This window comes from Eremomyces bilateralis, assembly GCF_010015585.1.
Source record: "Eremomyces bilateralis CBS 781.70 unplaced genomic scaffold P152scaffold_2, whole genome shotgun sequence".
NCBI lineage: Eukaryota > Fungi > Ascomycota > Dothideomycetes > Eremomycetales > Eremomycetaceae > Eremomyces > Eremomyces bilateralis.
Window position 1 is genome coordinate 498,104 of NW_022985068.1, and position 11,572 is coordinate 509,675.

Consider the following 11,572-nt stretch of genomic DNA (forward strand, 5'->3'; position numbering starts at 1 on the left):
TCCTTGGTCGGTTGAGGAGTGGGCTTTTGATTGTTAGTATGTATTTCCGCTGTAGGTAACAACCGGGCAGAAGGGAGAACGTCCCAATAACGATCTATACCTTGAATAACACATATCGTGATACTAGAAGGTTGAAACAATCCACCCTTCTGGTCGAAGCGACGTCTCGAATGTTTCGCAACAGGACGGGCGCTCCACCTCAGGCTCCTCAGCATCGGGTTAGCGGCATATCACCTGAAACGCCGCCAGCCGAGTTAGGGTCCAGCCATTCAGCGCCCGGTGCTCGGTTCCATCCAGAACATTGACGATTTGAGGCGCTGATGGCTGATTTCTTGCTGGTTTGTTTCCGATTTCTTGCCGATTCCTGATTGCTGACATGGAGGCTGGGATAATGGGACATTAAAGTTTAGTTCTTACCTGGAGGTTGTGCTTGTTTACTGAGACGATGACGGGCGATCCATCCGGTTTGCATCATCATCTCGTGTTCGCTTGAACAGCCTGATTTGATGCTGCGATACGTTATTCGGGTAGATTCGCCATCTACTATCTAGGCATCCATCTGGAAAACTGCAAATCTGGGGATCCACAGCAGCTAGAGTGGCACGGAACGGGATTACGGCAAAACTGGCGGATCTGAAACAGACAGCACGTTTTGGCGACTCTGTTGGTGGGAATGGATGGAGATCCTGTGGTGACCGGCGACGGTTGACTGGTCCATTGACTGGTCAGTGGTCACAATTGTATTTAGACCCGTTCTCCAGTTCTCCTCTCGTCTGTGTGCTAAGAATAGCCGGCGTCACCGATTTCCTGCTCATCCAAACACTGAACCGGCGACAAATGATGCCATGAAACTTTCCATTCCTGAGATACGTCGGAGTGATCTGTAGCATTTTTTTCCGTGGCAAAGCATCATCTCTTCCCACCGACCAGCACTCCCGGTCTCCTTCTAGCCCTAGGAAGCTTCTGTTGACCATTGGGGCCGATTCCTTTTGGCCTGTTATTGTCTATTGACATTGCGCCGCTCCCTCCACACAAACAAATCCGGACGGTGTTCGGCTTGCTCACTTCCTCAATCACTCTTCTCCATAGCACATGCTGGCCCTCACATATATGGGATTAATTCTCGTTGACACTCTCTTCGTTTGCGAACACCTCCTTCTATCACCCTCACGACGCCACGACCGCATTGCCGCCATCAACCATCCCTCACAACAATCGCTCCTAACCCAGCGTCATCACTGCGACACCACCGGTTGTAGCAGCAGAAACCTGCCAGCACAGCGCTACCTCTCTCTGCATCTTCTGAGGATACCCGTCACGAAAATCAACGAGCTTCGGTATATGCGGCGCAACCATTCCGCTGCCGTCCGCATTTCGTATTACCGCCTAGTCTTGAAGCCGACGCATCTCGCTTCTAAGCACGGAGCCTCGCAGCCTGGACTGCATATTATTGTTTCAAACAAGCGACCGTGAGGCAAGAACGTAATCCAAACGTTGGATTTAGGCCCATTGTGGATTGGCGCTGCGCTTTATATACTTCGAGTGATACGGCCGCGATCGCTCACGACTCACGACTTGGCTGGGACAGGCCTGCCGACCTCTAAATATTGCCTTCTGGAGAGACGCAAATCGTGTACCTCAAACTTGGCCGACCATCGAAGCGGACATTTTACTCGGAACGTTGCGACAGCCTACATCTCACCCGTGTTTCAGAAGGAGCTATCGCACAACCATCCACGTTGACCGTCTCCGCGCGTGTGTCTGTCACGGTCTCTCATGTTGGATAAGAGCTGGAGTGGGCGAGGGTATATTGGACTCGATTACGTGAACATTGATCTCTCCGTTCCTTGGATCATGGCGGAAGTGTTGAAACCACGAACCTCCCATTCCGGGCCGGGAACGACGACCGAAGATATCCCAATACCATCAAAGACCACCAGCTCAGAAAATGCGGCGGCCAAATCAAGCTTGAAGCCGTCAATGAGCACGACGAACCTCCCTCCGTTGCTCACCAACCCGTCTCCACCAACGCGCACACTGTCTCAGCGCTCCAACCACATCCACTCGCACAGCACCAACGTGATCTCCCCGCATCGATCTCGACTGTCCACTCCATCCTCTAACTCCGCTCCTCCCATCCGTCCGAACTCCTTTCTCCTCAACTCGCGACCACCCTCAACGGCCCTCAACCCCCCTTCCCTCACCACCACGGCGCGTTCATCCCGCGCCTCAACCAACCTCGCATACCCCCTGTTCCCCAGCAGCCTCCCATACGCCGCCGTCCGCGACTTCGCCTACCCTGCCTTCCACCCCCTCCACTACGGCCCCCCATCCTCCCCCACCCCCTCCTCGCCCTCAAGCCCCGAACCCCGCCGTCGCGGAAGCGACTCCGGCGTGACCGGCCGCGAAACCGACAGCGCGTACGAGCGCGAATACGCTGACGCGTACGGCTACGAATACGGGACCGACAGCGCGGGCAATGACGCGTGGGAGGAGTACCTGCGGCGGCACGCGGAGCGTGGGCAGGTGTTCCGCGACGCAGACGGCAACGTCGTGCAGCCGATCGACCCAGACCATGCGCAAGGGCTGGCGGGCGCGGACGTGGTGGCGAAGTTGCCGCAGAGCGCGTTCGACGGCATAGCGATTCGGACGGGGGCGAATGAGCTGCGGATGAAAGGCGATGGGCCGCCGTGGAGTGAGGATGAGGACTTGCAGAGTCCCGTGGTGATACCGAAGAGTCGGGGACAGAAGAGGAAGAAGTCAAAGGGGTCGAGGAGACATGGTGAGGGGATTGCGATTGGCGATGATGTCGGGGAGGACGAGGTGGGCGTGGGTGATGGCGGCACGCTGTTGCCGCGGGCACGGTACGAGCGCGGGCGACGAAGGGCGCCGAACGATCTTGGCGACGTCGAGGCGGACGCCGATGACTCCGACGGCTCATCGAGCGAAGAATCGGAATCCGGCGAGGATGAGGACGATCCGCGCGCGCCGTTCGTATTAGGCGATCCGTTGAGCAAGGTGAATTCCATCCCTCGAGATGGCAACAACAACGATCTCGACTCCCCGTCGCGCTTCTCCCGCACTTACGCGTTTACCATTGTCGACCCCGACGAGGAAATGCACGGCAAGGCGGTCGCGCTGTACGACTTTGTTCGCGAAAACGAGAATGAACTCCCGCTAGTCGAAGGGCAGGTGATCCTCGTCAGCTACCGCCACGGGCAGGGGTGGCTGGTCGCGCAGGATCCCCGCAGTGGGGAGAGCGGACTGGTTCCCGAGGAGTATGTCCGGCTCCTGCGGGACATTGAAGGCGGTGCAGAAGGGTTGGGACTGATGGAAGGGAAAGAAGGGGTGGATAGTGCCGAGTTCGGAGAGGAGACGGCAAAGGGGGGGGAAGAGGCCCCAGTGGGATTACTTGGTGGAAAGCAGTTGGAGGAAATCGACATGAAGACTCCGACTCAGGGGTCGTATAGTGGAGGGGCAATGGGAGAAGGAGAAGGGGGTAGTGGAAACGGGAATGGGCAGCAGGCGTATGTGAGTCGGTTTTCGACCAGCCGCGAGGACTTCAAGGGCTAGTCCGGATGATTTGAGGACGAGTGTTCCTTAATGGACATGCGGCGACGAGATCCATCGTTAATTGAACCGTGGGATATCAGTCCTGGTGTTTCGAGAGAGGAAGGGGCTTGCGGTGGCTACCAGGGACAGGCAATGAGATATGAGAGTATGCGGGGTAATGCCAATTGTATAGTATAGCGAAGCCATTGAACTTAGATTTACGGTGTCATTCTCCATCGCTATTCTCCACCGGGTAATGCATGTAAGTATTCATATATGTAAGACTTGACCTTGCCTGTGTTTGTCACTGATGCTATTGTCACTCCCGGGCACTGCTGCCATTGTGCTCACACTGCTCACGTCAGGGTTCATGGCCTTACAGCCTCAGGCCTGCAACGTCGTCATCGCGCAGCACCAGGCTGATTCGGATGTCCCACTGTCTCCCACGCTGCAAAAGCTTTGACAGCTCATCCACTGAATCAACCCATTACATTATGCATTGCTCTGAATGCCATCCCCCCTCCCTGTCCGAATCAGATTGGCCTTTGTATGCCTGATCCCTAGAGTTGGAACGGAGGCGGAATCCGTTGACTGACCTTGACTCGTTCGCGGCCATCGCTCCGTGTTATTCGACCCATCCGCCTACTGCCGCTAAGGTAACTAAACACCAAAAGTAGCATGCATTGCGAGCGACTCCACTGAGTGCGACACGTTATTTATCACACATAAAATTCTCGCTGTGGGGTGCAACGTGGACTGGTACGTGCAAATGAGAACCGGCTCTCTTGCGGGCCCGTGGATCTTCATCGGTGTTCCTCAACCACGAGTTCACGACCTTCCGCAAATCCACTGAATATCGCCTGGTTCGAGGGCCATATATGGAGGTCCAGATCTAAGAGCAACACTTGGCAGAGCGGAGTGCTACTCATATTGATCCAAGACCGCTGGAACGTTCGTCAGGCTCCAACGCAAATATGGTGCTTCGAGTTGGACATCGGAAGCACTCCGGCGCAAGCAGCCGTATGACTCCTGGAATTTATATGTTGCGTTTTTACGAAATGGAGGGCGGATAGGCTGACCATGGATCTCCGTGATCGGATTAGGCCGATCCACGTCTTCGCAAGAAGACATGAGCGACCACGAGGTCGCGCCAGACAATGATGAGACTGTCGTCGATTCGGAGCAGGGGAATGGTACGCGAAAACGTATAAGGAGTATCGACTCAAAGGTATGGCTGACCATGACTTCTAGTCCTCATGCACATTATTTCGCAACTACGACCGGGTGCCGACTTAAGCAGAGTGACGCTTCCGACATTCATATTAGAACCGAGATCTATGTTGGAGCGAATAACGAAGTGAGCTTCGGTCATTGCATGGCAAGGGTAGGGAGCTGATGGAAGGACAGTTTCATGGCACATCCGGAAACATTGCTACCGATGACAACGATTGAAGACCCTATAGAGCGGTTCGTGTCAGTGGTGAAGTTCTACTTGAGTGGATGGCATATACGACCACCGTACGTCCCCATTCGAAGCTTACCGGCCTTCTCGATCACGGAAGCATCTTGCAATTGCTAACCAGAGTATAGAGGCGTCAAGAAACCTCTAAATCCCGTTCTCGGCGAGACCTTTACCGGCTATTGGGACTATCCGGACGGGACTCGCGGCTACTACATCTCCGAACAGACGTCACACCATCCTCCGAAGTCGAGCTATTTCTTTATGGCGCCAGAGCACAACATCCGGATCGATGGAACATTGAAACCAAGGAGTAAGTTTTTGGGAAATTCGGCTGCCAGTATGATGGAGGGGATTGGGGTTATGCGGTTTTTGAATACTGGCGAGAAATTGTGGGTTCCTCCACGAACGGGACATTGAAAGCGGTAGCTAATCTTCTAAAGTTACATTACCCAACCGAATATGTATGCCCGAGGCATTTTGTTCGGTAAAATGAAGTACGAACTGGGCGACCATAGCTTCGTTCGATGTCCGGAATCCGGCCTCGTGGCAGACCTTGACTTCAAGACCAAGGGGTACTTCAGTGGAACTTACGACGCAATTGGCGGAACCATCAAGGATACGAAGACAGATCGCATTCTCTTCGAGCTTAGCGGTCTGTGGAACGGAGAGATGCACATCAAAGACGTCACGGTATGAACGTACCTTCTAGGCTGCGAGAGAAGTCACTCATAAAATACACAGACCAACAAGAAGACCCTCCTCTTCGACGCCACTAATGCCAAACATACTCCCCCGAAGGCCCGACCTCTCACCGAGCAAGAACCGCGGGAGTCACAGAGACTATGGCATAAAACAATCCAAGCACTGATAAACAGAGATCATGAGACCGCTACAGAAGAGAAAACCCACATCGAAGACGAGCAACGGAGTGAAGCTGCCAAACGTACAGACGACGGCGTCGACTGGCACCCACGCCTGTTCCGGCCGGTTAAAGGAGGAAAGGGCGGGAGCGAAGAGGGAATGGAGGATCTGGACTGGATCATCAATGCTCAAATGTGAGTGCCTTCGCCAAACCGCCGTGAACCCGGTAGATTCATGGGGGGTGGATACCTAACTCTTTTTTCAGCGACGGCAAAACTCCCGAAGAACAAACCCACCAGATCCTGCAGATCGCCGCCATCCTCCCTGGCCAAATCAACCCGTCTCGCTTCCGCATTCCATCTCGCAGCTCCTCTATCGATGCCACCACGAGTCACCCTTCGCCAAGACAGAGTACTCATGTGACACCCCGAACAAGCATCTCTGAGAAACCGGAAGCCGACCTCATCGACTTCAACCAGCACGAAGACGACGACCGGAAACCCGAGCCGGCCGCTGGCGAAACGCGGAGGGAGACAGCCGGGATGCCGATGGGCTTGCAGGAGCCGTTGATTCCGCAGAGCGCGGCGTCCGGGGAGAAGCAGGGGGAGAAGGTGGATGAGGGCGACAAGAAACTGGTGAGGAAAGACTCACAGGATGATGCGTTCGATGAATTTGTAGATGCAGAGTCGTGACTGATACCTTATGTTGGTCTGCTAGGTCTAGAGCTTTCGGGTCGTATATGGTCTGCGGTCGACGATGATGTGTTGGATTGCGTTATGGCGCTTAATGGGTACGCTACTCCCTTCGGATGGTAAATCATATATCAACGTAAGGCAGCAGTGTAACTGATATGGACAGGTGATTCGAAGAAGGGAAGTCTTGACCTGTTAATAATAGGCCTTAGATGTGATCTGCAAACCCAGGCCAAATGAGAAGGGGGGAGGTTCCGGTTCACTACTGAGCCATCGGCTGGGAAAGTCATGACTTTACTTTGGAAGAAACTGAGTAAACCTTCGGTTAAATAGCTGATGCTCCTCGTCTGGATTTCGTAATAATATGTGACTATTTACCTCTGCTTATCCGGCATCTGTACGGAGCGTGCGTTTTATCTCCGATGCTGTCTCCCCCACATCCCTGAATGTCGTCAAGCCGTAAGAGGGTATTCCGTAGTGACCCTCGACTTGATACATCCCCTCTGACATCCCCAACCCCCAAACCGACCCGAGAATTCCTCTCCTGCGTCGTCTGCTGGGCCAGGCAGGTTCCTTCCTCTCATTTATTCAAATATTTCCGTAAACCATCCGTGATCGGCTCAATTATCCACGCCAACCCATCCGCCCAATCACCTCGAGGCGTTTGGGCCGCTCGAGTCGCCTCCGGATTTGCTTTCCTGGCTTCCGGTCGTATCCTACGTCGCCTTCGAAGGCCTATCGCTGAGTATGTGGGCTGGCGGAACGGAATTCGAAGAAGTATTCACCAGGTAAGGACCGGGACTTCTGGTATTGAACACCTCGACCTGGTTGCTCTAGGTTCGTGTTACTGATACACTTACTATAGATTCGGTGAAGCCGTCGATCGATAATACCGGTGCCTTGATAAGACAACCGTAAACTTCAGCCTCACGAGGTATTAAGCCCTTCAACTCTCAGCGGATCCATGTCCCGCATGTTTGTCCACCGTCCCTTCGAGACTGGTACTCGACCGAGCTGCGATATCCGGTAGCCCCATCATTGCCCGTTCCGCTTAACGGACTCCTCCTCCCATATATTCCCTTACCATGGATCGCCGTAGGTCGTCGAATTTCCCGCGTCCGACGAGCTCAGCAACTCCCGATCAACCCTCCAATCCCATCAACAACCATGCCAGGAGTCACTCCGAACAAACGATCCCACAAAACTACTCAGGTCAACGTATAGGGGCGATAGGTTCGACGAGCGGACAAGATAGAGCAACCTCGGGACTGTTGAGGCCACATCTGCCACAGTCCGCAGGCCATATACCAGGCAGACCAAGCTGGATCTCAACCGACCGCCCGCAGGTAGACGGCACACTATCTAACGGGGAAGAGCATCTGATGCTGCGGCGACGACGGGATCCTAGCGGCCATTTCCCATCCCATTCATCGAGTAGCTTCCGTAGCCTACAAACCATGCCAACCGCCGTGGAGCGAAAGAGGCGGCTCACCGCCGAGGAAGGCGGGCAGGAGCGAAGAAGTGTATTAGGCCGCCCGTTCTCCCCTGCGGGAGAGCCCCCAAGCAGACCGAATCACAGTATCCTCAGTTCCTCCCTTACACCTGGTGGGGCTCAACGACATGTGTCAAGTCGAAGCGTTCCTGCCCTTATCGACCTTACCTCCTCAAGTCCCTTGGGGCCAGCAGATCCGAGCCCCAATACCCGGTCAGATTCAAGGGAGGCTGGCGGTGGAAGTTCAGATAGCGATATTGTTCTCCCTAGCTGGCAGGATGACGCCGAGGCGCCTGAATGTCAAGTCTGCGAGACTCCGTTCAGCTTCTGGTACAGAAAACATCATTGCAGGTATAATGAGGCTTCATATCATTATGATCGAGAGAACGTCGTGTTTTGCATGCTAACATGTTTCTAGGAAATGCGGCCGGGTAGTGTGTTCCAACTGTTCACCGCATCGCATCACCCTTCCCAGACAGTATATTGTCCAACCGCCAACTCCTACAGGGGAAGTTTCCGCCAATCCCATTGACCTCACCGGCGACTCGCCGGCAAGGCTGAACCGTCGGAGCAATATGTTCATCAACCCCGCGCTTGGAGGCGGGGAGGAAGTCCGTGTTTGCAACCCCTGTGTACCGGATCCCAATTTGAGCCCTCCTCCGCAACCGCTTCATAACGACCATCTTCAATATTGGAGGGATTCACGCGGGTCGATACCTGGACTCAACACTTTCGCTCCCCGAATTTCCTCGAGGGGTGAAAGCAATACAAACCCCAATGCTGGCAGTCAAGCAGCAATTCAACCACAATCCCCGGGTCACTTTCCCTTCCCTTCATTTGCCCCTCCGGGTGGTCCAAACACCAATATGAATCATACCCATGCAGGGGCAGCCACCACAGCAGACATGTTCCTCTATAACGCAGCTCGAATGTACCCAAACGCACCTCAGGGGCAAAACCTTTCCACCCCCTCTCAACAACCCTTCCCCAACTCTGCCATCTATTCCCCTCCCCCCTACCGGCCTTTCCCAACGGGCCCTCACCCGACAACGGCGTCGTCATTGCACTCCACCCCCCAGCCCCAGCACCAAGCTGACTCCTCCACCGACCATCAACAAGGCGTATTCGAAGCTCTACATATCCGCAACCTACTCTACGGGCCGAACCCCGACGGCCAACTCCAAGACAACCGCATCCGCGAATTCCACCGCCAACACGCCGACCGCATGCGGCAATGGCGCCAATCCCACGATACACACGCCCCGCCTCCCCCGCCCCCCAAGAGGGTGGTGGCGGAGGAAGACGAGTGTCCCGTCTGCGGAGAGGAGCTGCCGCCAAAGAGTCCAGATGGCGGGGAGGCGCAGCGGGAGAGGCATATCGAGGAGTGCATCCAGGGGCATTTTGTTCCGGGTTCCGGCGGGGGGCCGTCGAGCGCGCCGGCCGCGACTACGGGGGGGACAGCGGGCCCCGCTGCGCAGGATGGAGGGGCTACTATGGGAGAGGCGAGCACGCCGACGCCGAGGCCACGACGGGTCACTGGGGCGCGAGGGATGCTAGTGTGGAAGGCCAGCGAGAAGGACTGCTTCGATGAAGAGGGGGAAGAGCAGGAGTGCATTATCTGCTTCGAGGAGTTCGTGCCAGGAGCAGAGTTGGGGCGGTTGGAGTGCTGGTGCAAATTCCACGCCGTAAGTCCCTGATGCTCGAAATTTTGTGGTCATGGTCCTAACGTGAATCTAGAGCTGCATCCGCGAGTGGTGGGTGGCGAAGGGTGCCGGCACGTGCCCGACGCATCAACTTCAGGAGTAAGGGGGTTGCGGCTTTTTCGGTCATGCTTCGGCATCGCAATCATTTGGATCATTCCGTAAAGGGCGTTCTACGGACGGATGGGGGGGAATCCAGCGTTTGCGGCATGGTTCGGACGACTCTCATTTCTCGTTTCGGTGGTCTTCGATTTTACCAGGCGTTCAGATGGGAAAGCATGGGGTGGATAACCGCCATGTCACTCGGTCTGGGCAATAGCTGCCCAATACAATCATTTTGAGGTCCAACATCGTGGACCTGATTCGGTGACATTAAAATCCCGTATTACATACATCCGAACTCCTTATCGCCGTCGCTATAGCGTTCCCTTGGTATCTTCGTAATACTGGATTGCGTCAAACAGTGCTCTGGAAGGAACACCAACTCCTAAGTAGACACGATGTCCTTCATGACATTCCTCGTCCCTCTCCCTCGGTGATTTCGGACTAAAACCAGGCCAACGACCACAACGCTGGGTACCTCGGCCATCTTTCCTGCCACTCCGCAATGATCTCCGGCACCCGCTCGTCGAACACTTCCCTCGCAACACCGCGTCCATCTCCCCACCCATGGATCCCCTTCTCTTCCCGCTCCTTAGTCGCCGCCTCATTCAACCTCGTCGCTAGATCCAGAATCGCCTCTCCGCCGATCAGCGCCTCCTCATGACTATCCTTGATGTCCACGTTGATGATGTGCACCGGCCGATTCAGCGGCCCGCCGCGCGCATGCAGGTCCTCCAGCACGGAGTCCCAGCATTTCTCCTCGCATGTCACGACGATGTCTACGACGCCGGCTTCGGTACCTTTGTTGCCCAGCTCGGTCGCGTACCGCTCGCCGATGCGGGGGACGCCAACGGGCCAGTCCTGCCATCGCTCCGGGCCCCATTTGATCGACTTGTTGCGCTCCAGCATCGGGAGGAGGCCGTTCGCGCGGTACAGACGCGGGTCCTTGCTCGCTAGCTCGTCGTGGATTCGGGCGTAGGCGGTCTTGTTGAAACTGTAGATGTTGGGTTGGGTGATGGAGGGGCCCGGGAGCCGGACGAGGGAGCCGGTGCCGAAGGAGATGGTAGGGAAGAAGGGGGATAGGCGCCTGTGCGCCTCCATGCTGCGGTTGTTGTTGGACGCACATACCGTGCAGAAGATCAGGGAGTTACGGGGGTGGTCAGGTTGTGGGGGAGCGGGAGAGATGGCCTTTTCGGCGCCGGTGGGTATTGGGGAGTCGGAGGCACCGTCCAGGGAGGAGATAACGGGCTCTGAAGGGGGTGGAGGGGGAGGTGGAGGTGGAGCTTGTGAGGAGCGTAATCGAGGATCGGTCGCCATGATTGTGAGGAGGAAAGAGGCGGTGAGTGTTGCGCGCGATGGCGCTCAAGGAAGGGACCTTTTGCATCAGCACTTCATTAGCGATCTGCTGGGTAGAGGGATATCTTATTTGCGAAGCGGGTGGGATAGTAACAATCAGATAAAAGCGTAATAAAACTTCTCAGCATTCCACGAGGGATATAAGACAGCTCCAATAAATGTATTCTCATCATAGGTTCCAACTCAACGGTGGTTTTGGGGATTCACATACCTTTAGGCTAGTCTTGGAGAGCTCTCTCTTGAATATTAGTCTGTGATGCGTGATGTTAATGGCGTAGTCGTGAATCGGTGAACGTTGATTGAGTTTTCATAGATCTCGGTCACGGTCACACAGTGACACAGCTGTCGTTGGTTC

The 11,572-nt window shown here is 55.3% G+C and overlaps 4 protein-coding genes across 4 annotated transcripts; 3 read left to right on the forward strand and 1 right to left on the reverse strand.

Moving 5' to 3' along the window:
• Nucleotides 1-3,129: 3,129 nt before the first annotated feature.
• P152DRAFT_378197 (uncharacterized protein) lies at nt 3,130-3,297 on the forward strand (the record flags this gene model as incomplete). The annotated part of the gene is made up of 1 exon (XM_033675663.1): nt 3,130-3,297. A coding segment is annotated over one exon (168 nt), but the record flags the coding sequence as incomplete, so codon positions are not given.
• Nucleotides 3,298-4,037: 740 nt separating this feature from the next.
• P152DRAFT_454426 (Oxysterol-binding protein) lies at nt 4,038-6,949 on the forward strand. Its single transcript, XM_033678589.1, has 10 exons — nt 4,038-4,572; nt 4,656-4,745; nt 4,804-4,909; nt 4,960-5,070; nt 5,143-5,403; nt 5,455-5,704; nt 5,756-6,069; nt 6,141-6,510; nt 6,593-6,665; nt 6,734-6,949. The coding sequence occupies exons 1-9, from the start codon at nt 4,527-4,529 to the stop codon at nt 6,596-6,598; spliced, it is 1,554 nt and encodes a 517-aa protein (XP_033537810.1). The 5' UTR covers nt 4,038-4,526; the 3' UTR covers nt 6,599-6,665; nt 6,734-6,949.
• Nucleotides 6,950-7,547: 598 nt separating this feature from the next.
• Nucleotides 7,548-10,085, forward strand: P152DRAFT_113165 (FYVE-domain-containing protein). Its single transcript, XM_033673647.1, has 3 exons — nt 7,548-8,410; nt 8,478-9,744; nt 9,797-10,085. Exons 1-3 carry the CDS (start codon nt 7,653-7,655, stop codon nt 9,863-9,865), a joined length of 2,094 nt encoding a protein of 697 aa, XP_033537811.1. The 5' UTR covers nt 7,548-7,652; the 3' UTR covers nt 9,866-10,085.
• On the reverse strand, nt 10,025-11,558 carry P152DRAFT_454430 (Ssu72-like protein). Its single transcript, XM_033678590.1, has one exon. The coding sequence runs from the start codon at nt 11,176-11,178 to the stop codon at nt 10,306-10,308; it is 873 nt and encodes a 290-aa protein (XP_033537812.1). The 5' UTR covers nt 11,179-11,558; the 3' UTR covers nt 10,025-10,305.
• Nucleotides 11,559-11,572: the final 14 nt, after the last annotated feature.

What these genes read in the sequence shown, in the direction of transcription:
- P152DRAFT_454426 (XM_033678589.1), top strand. Translation starts at nt 4,527, where the DNA reads ATGGTGCTTCGAGTTGGACATCGGAAGCACTCCGGCGCAAGCAGCC. An exon ending in ATGTTGGAGCGAATAACGAA is followed by an intron (nt 4,910 to 4,959) that starts GTGAGCTTCGGT and finishes ATGGAAGGACAG; the next exon opens with TTTCATGGCACATCCGGAAA. An exon ending in TTGAATACTGGCGAGAAATT is followed by an intron (nt 5,404 to 5,454) that starts GTGGGTTCCTCC and finishes AATCTTCTAAAG; the next exon opens with TTACATTACCCAACCGAATA.
- P152DRAFT_113165 (XM_033673647.1), top strand. Translation starts at nt 7,653, where the DNA reads ATGGATCGCCGTAGGTCGTCGAATTTCCCGCGTCCGACGAGCTCAGCA. An exon ending in TACAGAAAACATCATTGCAG is followed by an intron (nt 8,411 to 8,477) that starts GTATAATGAGGC and finishes ACATGTTTCTAG; the next exon opens with GAAATGCGGCCGGGTAGTGT. An exon ending in GCTGGTGCAAATTCCACGCC is followed by an intron (nt 9,745 to 9,796) that starts GTAAGTCCCTGA and finishes ACGTGAATCTAG; the next exon opens with AGCTGCATCCGCGAGTGGTG.
- P152DRAFT_454430 (XM_033678590.1), bottom strand. Translation starts at nt 11,178, where the DNA reads ATGGCGACCGATCCTCGATTACGCTCCTCACAAGCTCCACCTCCACCT.